This window comes from Urocampus carinirostris, chromosome 1 (assembly GCF_059441175.1).
Source record: "Urocampus carinirostris isolate Australia breed hairy pipefish chromosome 1, RoL_Ucar_1.0, whole genome shotgun sequence".
Lineage (NCBI taxonomy): Eukaryota > Metazoa > Chordata > Actinopteri > Syngnathiformes > Syngnathidae > Urocampus > Urocampus carinirostris.
In genome coordinates, this window is record NC_142349.1 from 48,903,421 (window position 1) to 48,921,638 (window position 18,218).

General features: G+C 39.2%; 1 protein-coding gene across 1 annotated transcript; it reads left to right on the forward strand.

The window, feature by feature from the left end:
• Positions 1-1,019: 1,019 nt before the first annotated feature.
• On the forward strand, positions 1,020-8,819 carry txn2 (thioredoxin 2). Its single transcript, XM_088355968.1, has 4 exons — positions 1,020-1,114; positions 3,364-3,638; positions 3,727-3,850; positions 8,099-8,819. The coding sequence occupies exons 2-4, from the start codon at positions 3,364-3,366 to the stop codon at positions 8,213-8,215; spliced, it is 516 nt and encodes a 171-aa protein (XP_088212094.1). The 5' UTR covers positions 1,020-1,114; the 3' UTR covers positions 8,216-8,819.
• Positions 8,820-18,218: the final 9,399 nt, after the last annotated feature.

Here is an 18,218-nt window from a genome sequence, read left to right on the forward strand (position 1 = left end):
TAAAAAAATGAAAATCAGGTTTCAAATATAACAGAATTGAAAATTTCAGAAAAATATATTAACTAAAAGGAAGAACCTGTATTAGCCATGGTGCACACAAATGATAAGGAAAACCAATTTAGCTTGTGGGGCACATGCTAGATGCACATCTCTCTGTGGCGTTCCAAATCAAGTGATTTCATAGCGATTGGTCCATATGAAGCCGAAGCAACTTAATGCAGAAGTTTGATAGGAAACCATTTAAACTGATAAATAAAAACGCTGGCAAACGACTTTGATTGGGTGAGCAGTACAGGAGGGCAGATCCCTGCACACAGCGCAAGGCACTTCCTTCTCTCTCTCTCGCTCAGTGCAGTCTACACCGAAAGTGAATATGACGATATGCTTATCGTTTGCAGTAATTTGTGACATTTTTACAAAAGAACTTTGCACGCACATTGTTTTGAAACCGTTATTAAGGAGAAATTTCATGGATAAAAATTGCCTTAACACTCGTAACTGAAGGTGGAAGACGAATTGTAAATGGCATATTTACATTGATTTGGGACACAGTATTTGGCATTATTATCATTTCATTTGATTAAATCATCAAATGACACACAGTGAAATAAAATGTGCTGAAGAATTAGCTTTTGTCTAGAGAGCGTGTTTGGCAGTTTTTTTCAATTTTGTCTGAAAACATATGATGTGGCTCTCTCGATTTATTTTTAAAACATCTTAAGCTTTGATGGCTCTTTGGGTCAAAAAGGTTCCTGACCCCTGTGCTAGATAAACATTTCTTACAGTGGCCAGACTAGTAAATGCACCCATCCATCATTATCTGCACCGCTTTATCTTCAGTAGGGTGCTGTAGCTCCTCATCCCAGCTGACTTTAGGCTGTGGGCAAGGGACACCCTGAACTGGTTGGCTAATGTCATGTCTTAACTTTGATTGTTGATGAAGACTGAACAAGTTGAGTAGCGTTAGGTTTATACGTCTGCAACTCTTGTCCTGACCACTAAGAGGCAGTAACGCCAAAGCTGTGTGGTCTAAAGACGTTAAAACGCTGCCAATCCACACCGGAAGTACTACTTTGGTCCTTGAGACCAACCTCAACGGTATCGGAACAAGAAGGTAAATCTTTAAAACATTACTTTAACAAAATGCATTCGCGTGAACGTGACAGTTGACACCTTTCAGTCGAATTCAATTAAACTTTTGTTTTAACTTTATTATTTTTCCGCATCAAAACGAAACCGGGTAGTGTTTGCGCTAGGAGGACGAAGGGGGCAAAGTCATACGTAACGTTTCTTAATGGTGGAAAGAATCTTTCTGCTCTTGATTGTAACGCAATAAACACAATGATGGCGAACTTGCCAGTGAGTTATATTCGTTGCCTCTTTTAACAAAACTGAAGCATTTTGACGTATTTGTTATTCTAGTTTGCGTGTTGGGCAACACGGGGATGAACCTGGCTCATAAACCTCGCACACTGCCTAACAAGTAACGACTATGTGGCCATGCAAACTCTTGATTGTTCGAATACAGTTGGATCTGTGTCATACGTCTATTCATTGCTTGGATTAGATACATTTTTGTTAGTTTTAAGGTCAAGTCACGTTAATTTGTATAGCCCTTAGATTCCAAATATGTATTGCGATTATTTAAAAGACCAATAAAACTTCGATTGAAGTGTCCGTTCGTCCAACAATTAAAAACAAATTGCCAAATCATCAGAATAAATCTCAATAAACCCCAAACCAATCAATAACCGAATATAAACAAAAATGTGGATAAGGTACCGTATAAACTTGACAACAGCACATGTCAATGATAAAGTACAATCGTGTCCGATGGTCATCATTATTCACTAATAATAATAATAATAATAATGCAAGCACTCCAGTTGTAAATTAGTGGATGTGATTGTTGTCATAAGTGGGGGGCACGGTGAGGGTCAGAGGTCATTAGCCATACAGCTTGTGGATGCAAGCTGTTGGCCAGTCTAGATGTTCTCGCCTGTATTGACTGTTTTGGAGAGAAAATGTCTCACCGAGCTGCACATCCCTCAATCCGAAACTCACACGAAAATGGAATACGATTTGTTGTCATTGCAACATGTAAAATACACAACCAACTTAAAAAGTGTCAACCTGATGATGCAAGAACATTTGTAATCTGTTAAACTTTAGGATAATAAGGCTATTATCATAGATATAAGTATTGTGAAATTTACAAATAAAATAAAAAAAATTAAAAAGGACTGAATTATCCTTTGTCATGATTACACATTCCCGTCAAAGCATTTTCAATTAAATTATTGTCTTAGGGTAGAATCTTATTGGTTTTAAACCTGATAGTCCTAAATCATCTTTTTGAGGGCAATGATTCAAATGAACGATTTCAGGATGGAAAGTATCCTTTATCATTTTCCTCAGCTCTCTTAACGCAGAGCAAGCCAAGTACAGTTCAAGTTCTGGGAGGTGGTAGTCCACAATATTTTATGCTGTGCTAATCGACTTCTGAAGTGCAGTTCTCTGTGGAGCTGCACAGCAGAGAAAAGAAAAGACTCAAAGGACGTTTTACCAACCATGTCCAAAAATTTACAATGCAGCAAATTTGTGTTTAAATGGCAGAGAGCTTAACTAGAACTAAGGCACATCATTTTTGAAAAGTTGTATACAAATTTGGATGGATTTGGAAGAGTTTTAACCAGGAGAGCAATACCAAAAATAAATGGGAAGTAAAAGTGAAGCTCTTACTCATTTAGAGGTAAGATTGTAACAACAATTGTAACACAAATTTGGGTCGGGCCTAAAATGCCAATCTTTTAGCTGGCTGACTTGTTTTTTAATTATCCACCAATCATTGTTTATTATTTTTGTGGAAGATCCATGCAATGAATTCTGTCCCCCTCTCCCGTCAACAAGCCTGTGCGGGAGTGGGAGATAATCCATGATGCAGATCCTCCTCAAAGAAAAAGAAACTAAGAACAATGATGGGCGGGTAGTTTATAAAAAAAAAGTCAGTGAAGCAGAAATTTCCCTCCACCCGAGTCCTCACGGTTAAAACATGAACATTTGGGGTTGCTTCAGGCTCTGTCACCAAATCAAGTTCTTTTGTCGGGCTCTGGCTGTGCAGGGCTTTAATACCCACAGGTCGGATGGGTTTTTTCAGGCCTAATATTACTACTACTTTAAACTGAGCAGGTTTCTTATATTGCGCGTGAGTCAATAATCTGCTGTGTTTCATTTGAGCTTTTGGAAAAATTATATTCTCCTTAATATTTCAACATTTCGCTCTGTATACACGTGTACAAGAATGACAATATAGTATATCTGAGACTGAATCTGAACATTTCTGTTTTGTGTTAACCATTTTAGATGGCTTATAGGCTACTATTCCGCCGGATCTGGACGCTCTCCGGGAAAGAGATCCGCTGCCACACAGCGTCCTCCACCGCCGTCTCCTCCGCTTTCTTTTCTAACTCCCTACAGCCTTCGTCAAACCGGGTTTCCTTCCTATCCCCTTCCTACACTTTGCCTCCCTGTCTTCACACTTCTCATCGCCAAGTGTCTTTCAATGTTCAAGACAATGAGGATTTCACAGAGAGGGTCATCAACAGTCAACTGCCAGTGTTGATTGACTTTCATGCACAGTGAGTACAGACAGTCTGAGCACACATTTGTTGTAGTCCAAAATAATGCAATCTCTTTAGTAAATTATCAATTATTTTTATCTTCCAGGTGGTGCGGTCCTTGCAAAATTCTCGGGCCAAGGTTGGAGAAAGCCGTTTTAAAACAAAAAGGCCGTGTCACCATGGCAAAAGTAGACATTGATGATCACACAGATCTGGCGATTGAATATGGGGTAAGATTGACATATTTGTCAATTTTTCACCATTTTGGAAATGAACGCAGAACTGGTCAATTGTCCTCAGGGGACACAGTTCCAGATGATAGTAAATCCATCCCCACACAATGTGCATAATTCGATCTTCAGAAGTAGTTTATTTTGGTGCAACAATCTTTGTTATCATTTAGTTTAAACATGCATTCAGCTTTTTGGAGGTAAACACACAATATAAATTTGATAAAACATTTCTTAGGCAACCCAACAAGAATAACATGAGAGGTCTTCATTTAGAGCTGCAAGCCGAGGGCCAGACTGATGAAATGTTGAAAAACTTTACACACATAGTCTATTGAACCTATCGTTAATGTTTTCTTTCAATAGACATTTATTTGATAAGTCATGTTTATATGTATAGCCATTAATCACATAGATTCTCAAATGGCTGCACATATTATTGCAAACCACAGACTGTTATTACACCATCCCCTGATCTAAAACCTACATGAGGGCAAGGAAAAACTCAAAACCTCAACATGAGGAAAAAAACCTTGTTAAAAATAGTCATTACAAGATAATTAATTGAAAGAAGCCTTTATTCTTTAAACACCATCCGTTGCCTATATTTCGGCAAAAGTGGGCTGAAATCACTTCAAGGGGAAAACAATTTGCAATTTTCTATAATGCACTGAAATATAATAAAGTACAAGGAAAAGTAACATGTCGTGAAAACAAATACACAATAATTCCTGATACAATAATGATTTAGAATCATCTCAAGGGCCAAATGAAAAATGTGGCCTGCAGTTCTTGACTTTGACATGTGATTTAGAGCCCTAGATTTGTCTTTGATGTTAACTGCTATTAGGCTGTATTTTAAAGCTAACAAGTAGTCAATTAAGATGGTGAAGATAACTAACTCGCGTGACTTACCTAAGGAATGTTTGTACTTCCTGTACACGCTGTTAAGAACATTTTCTAAATTGATTTTTTTTTCCTTTACAGATAAAAGGTAGAGTTATGAGCAACGAACAGATATTTTGCAATCAGTTAACATTTCACTCGAAAGCACCTTCAAACTGGAAAATACCAGACCCAGAACAAGTTGAATTTCAAATTCAAAACACTAAAAGTTTACACTTTGTCAATTAAAAACAGACCTGTCTATAAAAATGCGCTTCTAGCCTAATGCTGCGCATGATTAGTATCTCTGTTGCAATGTGTTAGTGCTTTAAGCCAGTGTTTTTCAACCAGTGTGCTGGGGCACACTAGTGTGCCGTGAGACCTTGTCTAGTGTGCTGTTGGAATTCTCCCAATTTTATCTTTCAAAAAAATCATGCCATTATTCAGTATTTTTGCTTTCTTCAGACAAGGAACTGTTATAGTCATCCATATCAGTAGGTGGCAGTAGATTTTTACATACTTTTTATATACTAATTATCTGCTCATGAGGTGGAACAACACATTTAATAACTCAATTTTCTTCAACAAAGCGGTTTAAGATTGCACTGTAAAAATTAAAACATAAATAAATCACATAATTATTTTTTATTTTAAGTATTATTTTTCTATTTTTATATACTAATTACCTGCTTATGAGGTAGTACAGTGAAATATATGACATAATTTCATTTTCAAACATTTTCAGACGGTGTGAACTTTTTTTATAAATAAAAGTGTACCTTGGTTCAAAAAGGGTTGAAAAGCACTGCTTTAAGCTACAGGGCAAAGACAAATGGTTCAGCTACATATAGAAATAAAACATATTTTCAGTCATGCATTCATTATCCTCTGCTGAATAAACAAAAGAGCTGTACAAATAAACTTAGAGGAGCTGAGGTGTTGGATTTTCACTTCCATTCAAACATGACCTGTCTTCTGTTATGATTCACTGGTGGGAAAAGCAGATGCATTCAAAGAATTCATCAGTATTTATTATGCATAATTGTAGTAATCTCAAGGTATCTTTAGTCCATCTTTCTGTCTTGTCAGTCAAAAATTGTACAACAGAATGAGCAGATGCCATGTAACGTTTGACTTTTTATGAGGAACAAATTTCAAGTATTTTCATCTTGGTAGATAAATAATGCCATATCTAGATATTTTGAGTTAAAATCCTCTGTATTTTGAGTTTAGTTATCAAAGTATTTCCATGCATGATCATGTATGACATAATGATAAATGGTTTAAATGTACGGTTTTTGAAGGTAATTCTTGAGAGTGGGGAAATGATTCTGATGTGAAAGATTCAAAATCAATTCATTAATTTGACTTATTCACAGGGAACGGATCCCTTAACCTACTGGGTCTTAGGGACACCACTTCTTGTGGTGTGTCTCTGGCAAGTACAGCCTTGCGGCGCCCATCCTTCTCCAGGCTGCCTTTTTTTTTGGGGGGAGTAGGGGTATGCTCCCACTAATGAAACGGCTAGTGCTGGTTTCCAGCTTTAGAAGCCTCCTAATCTGACTCAGATACAGCACCTTCATCATCCGGTCACCGTTGTCTGTGTAAAGCGTTCTGCTTTTCAGAGATGAGCGGGAGATCCTAAGTCACTGCGGGAACATTTTGAACCTTTTTTGTTCGCATTAAAATTATACAATTACGTTAGTTTGCCCAAAAAAAAAACAACTGCTTATAAGTATGGCGGAACTAAGAAGCGCTGTACTGTTTCCGCCCGTCACACTAATGTGGTCAAGTTCTTTTGTGTGGGCCTATGTAAACTCGCAGCTTCTTAGTCGAATGCATTAAAGCAGTTCAGCCTCTGCAATTATGGCTGTAGAATACAATGAGATAAATAGGAGTCGCTCTAAATTATAAACCCAACAGAGGCGTTAGAGCGACAACCAATCGTACTGCATTAGCTACCAATTATCAATTTGTGTTTTGTGCTTTTTTGTGACTTTGCAGTTTGCATAAATTATTGTGGAAATTAATTAAATTCCTGTTTTTTTATATTACAAAATGCAAAGTTATTAAAAACTACAAGTGTTTAAATAAAACTGAAGGAGAAAAAAAGCTTCAGATATTGGAAACGTACCTCCTGAATCACAATCAAACCTCAGGATACTCAACTTTTCCCACTTGTAGTAATTCTTGACGGAATGTGGTGAGTTTATAGTTAAGTAGACATTCATAATAATTAGCGAAGACATCAATGGATTTTGAACTTGCAAGGAGAATAGGGTGAGCCCAAACTAGGGTTGCAACTAACTCTTGTTTGAATAGTCTACTTGTCACAGACTATCAACAATTAGTCGAATGATTATTTATTCTTTCTTAAAGTCTGCTTGAATTTAATTTCATTATGTGGAAAATGTTGATATTGAACATACTGCGGATTCGTACAAAATTAAAGAAAATTGCACCATCTAAAATCAATAAGGTGCAGTGAACAGTCGCTAGAGACATAAATACATCATAAACCTCTATCTATTTTTAAGAACAGGCAAATAAATACAATTAAAATCAAAATAGTAGACATTTTTTATTCCTCTAAACCAAGAACAGGTTCAGCAGCAGTAAAACGGTAAACAATACAAATGTGTACATTTTTTGAAGTACATTTAGTGTTCAACTGCAAAGTCTGTAACAGTTTTGAAATTTAACAGTTTTAACAACTTGGTCTTCGCACTGCACACATTTGATTTTGAATATGTATGTCGGGCACATTTTGGCATAGTGCTCAACCTCACTTTCATAGTTAAATTAAATGTACAATGGATTTCATCAAAACTGTGTTGGCTTGAACGTCGCTTGAATCTTGCTGAGTGATGCACAATTATACACGAGGTCTGCTTTACAGACTTTGCAAGCAGTCTTCTCGCCAAATCCCAGAACAAATGCTACCAAACTTTAGTACACATACTTCTCTGTTTGTTTATGTTACCACTCGAGACTGAGACTATTGCACATGAGCAACTCTCAGTCGATAATATTCATGTAGAGATGCCTCTCTGTTGGAAAAAACGTGTCTGGTGACAATAGTCGACAATGGAATTCATTGTTGACTATATCTATTATGATTGTTGTCGATAACATTGCTCGATCATTGCAGTCCTAGCTCAAACCTCAGATGAGAAATTCCACCCTTTCTAAAAGCCCTCCCCTGGACCTCTTCTTTTTGTTAAGTTTCCTAGGCTGCAATATAGTCATAACAACAGTTTGCAATAACGGTTAAAAAACAAGGAAAATAACTTGGATCCAATGCAATCTTTGCAGATTAATAACAGAATAAATTTATGAGAGTTTCTCCGCTTTGCCGGACAGGTATCTGCCGTTCCAACAGTGATCGCCATGAGAGGAGGCGATGTCATCGATCAGTTTGTGGGCATCAAAGACGACGACGAACTGGACTCTTTCGTCAGCAAGATCATCGGGAAATGAAGCCTCCTTCCCAGGCCTGTCACTTCACCATCGCTTAGCGGTTTTTGATGATTTTGCCGTTCCCGTTTCAAGTCTGTCGAGCAGTGAAGGCTCGTCATCAGCTAAGCTGAGTGGGCTCTCACCCGTCACTTGAATTCCAATTTTTGCTCCGTTTTGTCATGTCTATTCCCGTTTCTTGTGCGCTTCTCACAAGCATGGTCAACATTGACTGCGTTGATGGCTTTATTCAGACCCTTAGAAGGGATGTGGTCTGTTTTCACTCAAAGAGAAAGAAAAATACAGCACAGTACTAGACTTCTATTGTTTATTGCAAGGAATAAAAGGTATACACTTTAGTCACAGAGGATTTAGGCCAAGAACGATGTGACGGTGTTAATTGTAGTTTCTTCTTTGGTCCATGTGAGGGTAGTGTTTCTCTAGCATACCCAACGCATACAACTGATTGCTTTACACCGTTAAGCCTAGAAATGTGATAAACCGTGAACCATGGGGTCCCGACTGGGAAACTTGAAAACAAGAAGGAATTGGAAAGACTTTTTTATTCTGGAAATGAATGCTGTATTGCAAACATGTCCACATGAAGTAATAAACAAATCCCAAATAATGTCCTGTGTTGTTTTAACTAAGTAGATGAGTCAACCTCCAATCTTGGCACTGAACCCAGCGAGAACGGGAATGTTTTTGTTCACTGTATTTGGATACGAAATCTCGTCAGCATCTTGCGCGACGCAGTTGACAAGGTGTCAATACTTCCCTCTTGGGTCTACACTGTTTTTCATAAAGGGACAGTGCCAGTCCCAAAGAGCACAGAGACCGACAACTCTCCCTCATTCACACCGAGAGACAATTTGGACCATCCAATTAACCTCACATGAATGTTTTTGTAATGTGGGAGGAACCCGGAGTGCCCGGGTTAACATGCAAACTTCGCACAGGAAGGCTGGTAGCTGAATTTCAACCAATGACCTCAGCGGATGCCCCTTAAAAAAGAAATCATTATTGAAATATATTGATTTCAATAATGAGCTAAAACACATGACTTATCTAAACATCCATCCATTATCTGCACCGCTTATCCTCAGTAGGGTCATGGGGGTGTTGGAGCCCATCCCAGCTATCTCCGGGCAGTGGGCAGGGGACACCCATAAACTGGTTGGCTGCCAGTTGCAGGGCACAAAGAGACAGACAACTCACTCATTCACACCTAGGGAGAATTTGGACCAGCCAATTAACCTGACATGCATTTTTTTGGAACGTGAGAGGAAACCGGAGTGCCCGGAGGAAACCCACGCAAGCACAGGGAGGTTCGATCTCATGACCTCAGAACTGTGCTCGCTAACCACTGCGCCGCCGTGCTGCCCTTCATATAAACATGCATTTTTTTAATACTCAGTTGTCAAGAAATTTATTTTACATAATTCAAGTTTCACCTAGAGGGAGCTGACATAATTGTCCAGCATTTTATGCTAAAGGTACCCCCCAAAAAACCATTGTGAAAGGCTGGGCAAAAAATAAAGAAAAATTGTCTTGTTTGGTTGACTCTGAAGTTTGTATTCTTGGGCTTTGTAGCACTCGTTTTCAGTTGCACTACACAATACAGCTCCATCTAGGGGTCAAATATTACACTATGTCCCTTAAATTGTAAAAATCCATTAATTTTGTTCTCATTTAAGCTCACTTTGAGGATGGTTAAGTACATCAGTTTACGACTATCAATATGATGATGGAAAAAAATCTTCCTTGAAAATTGTGATTATTCAGAGAAGTGTAGGACCAGTAAGTAAAAAAAGGGGAGGGGGCCATCAGCACCATTCTCACTATGATCTAAAAATTGTGACTAATATGCCTTTAAATGTAGAAATATAACATAAGGTAACATTTACCTTTGAAAAAGAGTACAAGTCAGGGTTTGGACTTTGAATTTGAACTTCAAGTCTAAATACTCGTTTTATTCATTGATTTCTTATTTTGATTGGCCATTTTCATGTTTGTAAACTATCGTGATGTCAGGAGACGGGTAACTAATGTGAGGTAAAGCACCTTTTAAACACATTAAAGCTTTTCCTAATGGCCATCCTCATGTCGCTACCAAAAAGAAGTCTAGTTTAACAATGTAGATTATAAAGCGCTTTACCAAATATGAAGTGACCACTGCAATGGGGAATGTTCTGACAGCGTGACAATGACATTTCACTATTTTTCTTACTTACTGGTCAGAATTCATGTATATTCATACAAAGGAAACTTGCACCGTATTGTATAATACACATTTAAAGGAGCAACATATGCTGCAGAGCGCAGCTAGGCACTCTGTCCATAGTCTGGGCACCCATACGCTAGCTCGATAATGACTATGCTTCGGGCATAATAAAAGACTCAAGTGTCACAGCTCATGTAGCCGTCCTCCTATCCCAGATTTCAGCTTATACACACCCCTCGTATTGGTTTTGTTCCAGTTGAATCAAGGGACAATGTAATGGGGGCTTTTGAATGGAATTTGACAGCTTTGCACTTTCAACGGTGGAAAAATTTGAAATATGTTAGCTGGAAGAGTTATAAGCGTCACCCTGTATTATACTCAGAGTTCATACACCTTTTTCATTGCCAAATTCAAGTACTTTTTAAGGACTTTCCCAGCATCATTAAAAAGAAAGAATTCGATGGGACTCATGTATTTTGAAGATCCACAAATATATCTGCGATTTACACATGCAATTTTTAATCTTGTGTGTTCACTTATCAAGATGTACGATTATAGATCTCGAGTAAATCGCCAATATGTCTGTGGATCTCAACAATAGGTGTGTAAATATAGGTATTGGGTCAAATGACGGTAACATGTAGCTTGTATTTTCAGTTGCACAAAGTTCTTACCATTGAATTCACCTTCGTTTTTTGCATGGTACATAATCAATGTCCATAAATGTTTTTGCACTAATACACAAGTCCAGGGTTGGGTAGGGTTACTTTAACTGGATTACTTTCAATTACTTTTGGATTACTCCAATACCAAATATGCTAATAAAAGACAAAAGAAACTAAATATGAATAAAATTATGACTCACAACACGTGGTAAGCTTTCTCTCCTGGCTTTGATCTCCGGCAAAACTAACATAGAATGCGACAGAAACAAAATGAAAGTAAATCCAATCAGCTTGCCAACATCATTTTTGCCACTCCATGTATTCCGTTACTCCCCAAGCCTGCACAAAATTTAGTAATTTTATTCGTATTTAGTTTCTTTTGTCTTTTATTAGCATATTTGGTATTGGAGTAATCCAAAAAGAATTTAAGGTAATCCAGTTAAAGTAACCCTACCCAACCCTGTGTACATAATCAATGTCCATAAATGTTTATGCACTAATACACAAGTCATATCTGCCCTGTTTAGGTGTAGCATGCACCTCTCCTCTTTGGCGCGACGCGTAGGATACGACAACGCTTGATAGGACAATATCATACAAACTATGCCAGCTGCCGATAATTACAAGGTAAGAAGAAAGCAAAGGGCAAAGCGAAGCCACCAGAGAGCAGTGTCTGTGCCATTTTCAAGCAGACTTGTTGCGAAACATGGCAACAATTTCAAGCCTTTACAAAGTACCTCGCCCAAAATTCAAACACAACTTTTTGAAGTCAAGGGTGACTAACGTGAATTCTATAGATCTGAGGAGATAATGTTTTGAGGTAAGGAGTGGGGTATTGACTGTATTTATTAGTGTGTAACGGCCATTACATTTTCTTACTATAACACTATTGTTATTCACGGTACCAGAGACAAACCTTAGAGAATGGACGAAACAGAAAGTCGTCCTGAAAGATATGAATAAACACAAAAAAATCACGACAGAACATGAAATAGATGCAATGTAAATTTTATGTTGGTAATGTGCTCATAGTTGTCAATAAATGATTTGAATCATGGCCGTATGTATTCAACAATGCTTGGTTTCAGCTGAGAAGAAGGCAAACATAACGTTATACAGATTTTTAATCAAAAATTAGGGGTGTGCATTATACAAATAAATACATTAATTCCTCCACATCCTTCTCACCCTTTTAAGACTTGACCCACTAATATACCTGGACATTAAAATTCAAGCATTTTCAAGGACTTCAAGGACCTGTATGAAAAGCTAGATTTATCATTGTTGCGTTTGATTCAATGGAGCTAAAGTGATGACTAATATCTGTTGGTAATAACAAAGTCTAATATCCGGTAGTAAAATAGTTGTTCAACATAAATATTGTATAACATACTCTCACTGTAATACACCGGAGCCTCCACAGACTCCGCTGCTATGCTGCAAGTGACACGAGCCGAGTGAAATAGGAGCGGGGAGGTGGGCGAGAGCAGTGCTACAAATCAAATGGACTGAACCATTTCAAGGCTGTGGAGTATTCCTGACCCTGTGTTGTTTACATTTGTGCCCTGGTCTACAAAAAGGAGTCTCAGTGGGGCAAATCTTGGATTTGGGTTTTTGGTATCATTGCAAAGTATAGGAAATGAGCTTTAAAATGATACCATAACCAAAGCTGTATGGTGGACTATTTTGAAGATATGCCATTTGAATTATAACCTTTCATCCACCTTTTTTTATCAAAAAGTTGAAAAAAATAAAGTTTCAAGTTTTTGCTTTTTTGGTGTGATGTCATTCAATTGTTTTTAAAGTTAAGGGAATAGTGTAATTTTAAAGTTGAACATATGTTGGCCTGTAGAGGGATGGGCGCCACCAGGTTGTACATGACCAAGGCACACCACAGGAAATGGTGCCCCTAGTGGTTGAGACCCAACCGACCAACCAATTTTATCAAGGGCATTTGTGCACATTCATTCATTCATTATCTGCACCGCTTATCCTCAGTAGAGTCGCGGGGACGCTGGAGCCCATTCCAGCTATCTTCTGGCAGTGGGCAGGGGACACCCTGAACTGGTTACCAGCCAGTCGCAGGGCACACAGAGACAGACAACTCGCCCGCTCATTCACACCTAGGGACAATTTGGGTCAGCCAATTAACTTGAAATGCATGTTTTTGGAATGTGGGGGGAAACCAGAGTACCCGAAGGAAACCTACGCAAGCACGGGGAGAACATGCAAACTCCACACAGGAGGTTCGGTCTCATGACCTCAGAACTGTGCCGCACATGCGCTAACCACTGCGCTGCCGTGCAGCCCCATTTGTGCACATAAAAAAATAATTAAACCAGACTGAAAGAAATTTTTAGCACATGTTTATTTAAATAAACATTCAAAGAACTTTAATTCAGTTTTCTAAAATCGGAAATATGGAACTTTTATCACTGTTTCTGTTAATTTCCCTATTTATGTGGATTATAAAACTCAGGGAAAGTGTTGTTGAATGTTACATCTTTCAAAATAACAAAAACCTAGGTTTTGCCTCATGATTTTGCATGTTTTTTACTCAGTTATTGGGCTGAAGCGAAAAATAGAACGTTGCGGGTCACATTTTAGTTTTGCTATACTTTTTAAGCTTTTTTCATCATATTTAACATTTTTCTGTCCCGTCCTAAAGAGTTTTTTAAATGCTATGCTTTTGGGGGTTGAAAACGGGCTGGTTACGCCCATGGTTGGACTGTTGACCCTTTTGTCTCATCATTGCTCTCGTCTCCAGGCAACGGGCAGCCCAGCCGTCCTTTGCATGGAGCCCACGGTTGCCACAATGCTTATCAAACGACAATCGTCAAACTCGTACTTTACTCTTTCCCTTCTGATGAGATCACAGCAGAGGCGTTCGGTAGCACCCACGGGAGGATTTAATCGGGGGGAATTCCACTGGCGTTACATTAGTCAGTATGTTGAAGCAAGTCGTCCGAAACCCATGAAAGCCCAGATGGAGGGCTGTTAAATGCTGGGGTCAAAAGGCATTCCGATCATAGTTTTGGGATGTCTGCAACAGAATGACAACATCGGTGTTAATAATGTACCACCGGTAAACACTGCCTGTCTCTCTTTGAACCACTTTGAACCCGACATACACACAGGACGAGGTCATCTGTTTAAGAACGGAGAAATGGTGTGACGAAAAGCTCCAAAGGTTGGAAAACCGCATGTAACTCGATACTTCTTCCGGCAAACACAAAAGGCCACACCTCCATCCTGGCTAGTCTGTGTGTACGTGCGTCGCTCAACCCTCTCTTGTGACCATATAAGGCAAAAAAAGCCATGCGAGCGCTGCTGGTCAAACTGCAGACTGGCAGGACTGTAGGATTCCTTTTTGACTCCTCCAATTTGTTTGCCTCTCAGAATTGAAACCCTGGGTGTAACCCAATTCATTCGTTCATATTCAACTCAAGCACCCCCCCCCCAAAATTATAGCATTTGTTAATCTCATTTAGGACTCGCTTAATCATAATGAAAAACTCTAGATCCTTGTTTAAAATGAAGTCAAACAAGATAAATATGTGAACAATGTAGCGTCACAAATACTCCACTGCATTGAAATGGTTCAGTCCATTTGAATCATAGCACCGCTCCCGCTACTCTTTCACGTGGCTGGTGTGACTTGCAGCATATCGTCAGAGTCTGTGGAGGCTCCGGTATATTACGGTGAGAGTATGTTATACAGTGGGCTTGTTGAACAACTATTTTACCACCAGATTTTATGACCTTGTTATCATCAACAGATATTAGTCCTCATTTAAGCTGCATTGAACTAAATGCAAAATGATCAGCCTAGCTTAATTGTTGCTTGTGTGTAAGCTATGTGTGTCCTCATCCTTGCAGCACCAGCATAGTGTATGTGTACTCTGTTAGAAATAAATGAGTAAAAACTGCGCATGTAATAATAGTAGTAATAGTGTTTTTTGGTAACCACAAAGTGCAATTATATGTTCATAAATGGGAAGTGACACTCCCAAATAAAGTATAATCATGGTATTGTTTCACAAAGGGCTTTCTTCTTCCACTTTTACATAAAGGGCAGATTCATGCAGAGTATGACTAGCCGTCTTATGCACAGATTGTTCTACCTGAGCTGTGTATGCCTGCAGGTCATCCAATGTGCCAATGGGCTTGCTTGGTTACTTCTCTGATTAGTTTTCTCCTTGATCGGGCTGAATACTTTTGCAAGGCACAGCACCACCTGCAATTATTTATGTGAAATTATTTTTTTAACCAGCCAGAGGTATGGGTGCCTTGCACCCCCAAAGCTCTGAACCAAAAGTCGCCCTGATTGAAACCTTTATGTTTGAGGCATGCTTCATGAAAATATCATCTTGGCCACATTTCTGTTTGTGTGCTTTTGTCTTTGTGTGCGCCACGCACAGCCTGGACCAACAAAACTGTAATCTGGGCGCGGACTATTCAGTGTTTACAGTAAATTTATCACAATATTGTATTTATATTTCAAACAAAACACGGACTGTTAGTTGCCCACATTTTTCCAATGCCAGAATTATTGCAAATTTAAACACTGGCCTGGTTTTCCATAAAAATTGCAGGTGAAAGTATGGAAAAGTGTCAAGAAGAAAGCCCTTTCTAAAACAACACCATAAAAAAGCCCATTTGGCGTTTACAATAAGCCAAATGGGTGGCACAAATAACACATGGAACAAAGAGCTCAAGTCAGATGAGACCAAAATTTAATTTGTTTGGCTGATTTCAAAGCATTATGTTTGACATAAAAGTAAAAGTGCACATCACCCTGAAAACACCATCCCCATTGTCAAGCATGGTGGTGGCAGCGTCATGCTCTGAGGTTACTTATATTCTACAGAGACTAGGAAGATTATTAATGTTGATCGGAAGATGGATGGAGCCAAATTAGAGGTAAGATCGGGCCTAAAAAAATTCAGCTCAACCCGAGCCATGTTACAGGTATATAAACCCAAACCCGCTCAAATCCGACAGAATAACTTGATTTGATAAGCGAGCCTGAAATAAACCCAAAGCTTTTGTTTGCCGCCAAAGTAAACACGAAGCTGTACTCCGGCCATGCATACTTCAGCACCAAATTGTGCATTTCGGAGGAGCTACGCAGCTTGGGGATTACTTGGGGCGGAGTCCCTCAAATCAAGTGGGCACTGCAAGTGCAGCACCTAAATGAACGGTTTGGCGCCAAAGTGCGCATCTCCGTGAGCCGCAGCGAAAAAAAACGAAACTGGACAATATGGCACTGAAAACAAAATCAAATTCTGCAGATTACAAACTGCAAATATTTAAAAATTTGGCCAAAAAGCAGAAAGAAAGTTTGTAAAGCTTGTAAGTTATTGGCAAAAAGCAGAAATCACATCTGATGTGAGGGAGGTGGGGGGAGGAAAGCCGCGTGTCTTTTACCCCAACACCGAGGACATTTCTTTGGATTTAGTGATTTTCAGTTAAACTGATAGTTCGGTAAGCATTTTCTTTTTCTAAATAACTACTTGAGTAAGTGCATGCTGTGTAGATCCTCCACAAAAAAATAAAATGAAAAAATGAAAACAAAAATGCACGAGAGAAGCCCCAACAGCCCAACTTAATGATTGACATTTGATTCAGGTTTGGGCCCAGGCCCAAGATCTTACCTCGAAGCCAGGGTTGGCCTACCCGGTCCTCGAAAGCCACATGTCTCGCATGTTTTGGAGGTTTCTCTTCTCCAACTCTGTTGATGCAAATTTTCAGCTTTTTTGCAAGCTGTGTCGGAGCTTGACAATGAACCAGGTAATTGGAATCACCCGTATTGGAGCAGAGAAACTCCCAAAACGTGCAGGACATGCGGCTCGTGAGGATCAGGTTGGCCATCCCTGCTCCAAGCCAAATACAGGGCGTTTCTGGCAGAAAATGTGTTGAGAGTCTGCTAAAGACCTGAGAAAAGAGCGCAGGTTCATCTTCCAGCAGGACAACGACACTAAATATAAGGTAAAATCTTCAATGGAACGGTTTAACGGTGACAGTATAAATGTGTTAGAATGAGAAAGCTAAAGTCCAGACCTCAATCCTACAGAGCATTTGTCGAAAAATCTGAAAGATGCTGTGCAGAAATTATCACCATCAAACCTTAAGGAACTTGAGCTGTTTTGAGAGGAAGAACAAGGAAATATTTCCGCCTCAGGATGTTCAAAACATATAGAGACATTCCCAAAAAGACTTGTGTCGGTCATCAGAGTAAACGAGAGGTTGAACAAAGTATTAACTCAAAGGGGGGCAATATTCTGGCAACACCTACTTTTACAATCTTTATTTGGTGTTGTAAAATGGTAATGGGATGTTTAGATGTGTTCTTAGGGATGGGGAAGGCACCTGTATGATGCGGCAGGGATAAACCGGTGAAAGCTGTCGGGCCCTGCTGTTGAACAGAAGAGTGTGTTGTGTCACCCTGACCCGAGTGACATAGCCGCTTCCTTGTGTCCAGTTTCATCTGGAGGGACGAAAGCATGACCAACTTGGGTGCCGAGGTGCTTAACTTGTTTGGGTGTTTGGGGATTTGGGTTAGCCATGGTCCCCCAAAATTTTTGTGGGTGTTTTTTGCTCCTTTTTCCTTTTTTAATTTCCTTTGTTTATTGTGTAAGTGTTTGTCTTGCTGTCGGTCTCCCCTCTCGAGAGATAGGACCAGGGTAGATAGATTTGTGAGCACAATATAAAATGTTGAAAAAATTTGGTTTCTTTTCATGATTGTTTTAAGCCTGAAATATGGCAATATATCAAAAAGTTCTTTGGGGGGGGCAATACTTTTGCAAGGCACTCTAAATGAGCAAGGAGACGTCTGAACAAAGGAGGGAAAGATGTCAACATTTCCTTCGCTTAGCATTCCTCAGTGAGTTTTGTGTGTCAACAAGTCTTATCACCCCTTCCTGTGTACTGATTACCATAGAACAGGAAGACAACCAAGGAAGGAAAAGTGGTCACAGTAACATGTCAGGGTCTCTCAAACAACTTTTGCATTCCAATTAAAGCAGTCTGCACACAGTTCATGTAGTTTTAGTGAGTTGCAGGAATGAATGGCATTGTGTGTTTTCAAGAGTCCTGCCTCGCCTTCTTGCTTGTGTGTTGAATTTCATTCATTGAA

What these genes read in the sequence shown, in the direction of transcription:
- txn2 (XM_088355968.1), top strand. Translation starts at nt 3,364, where the DNA reads ATGGCTTATAGGCTACTATTCCGCCGGATCTGGACGCTCTCCGGGAAA. An exon ending in TTGATTGACTTTCATGCACA is followed by an intron (nt 3,639 to 3,726) that starts GTGAGTACAGAC and finishes TTTATCTTCCAG; the next exon opens with GTGGTGCGGTCCTTGCAAAA. An exon ending in ATCTGGCGATTGAATATGGG is followed by an intron (nt 3,851 to 8,098) that starts GTAAGATTGACA and finishes TTTGCCGGACAG; the next exon opens with GTATCTGCCGTTCCAACAGT.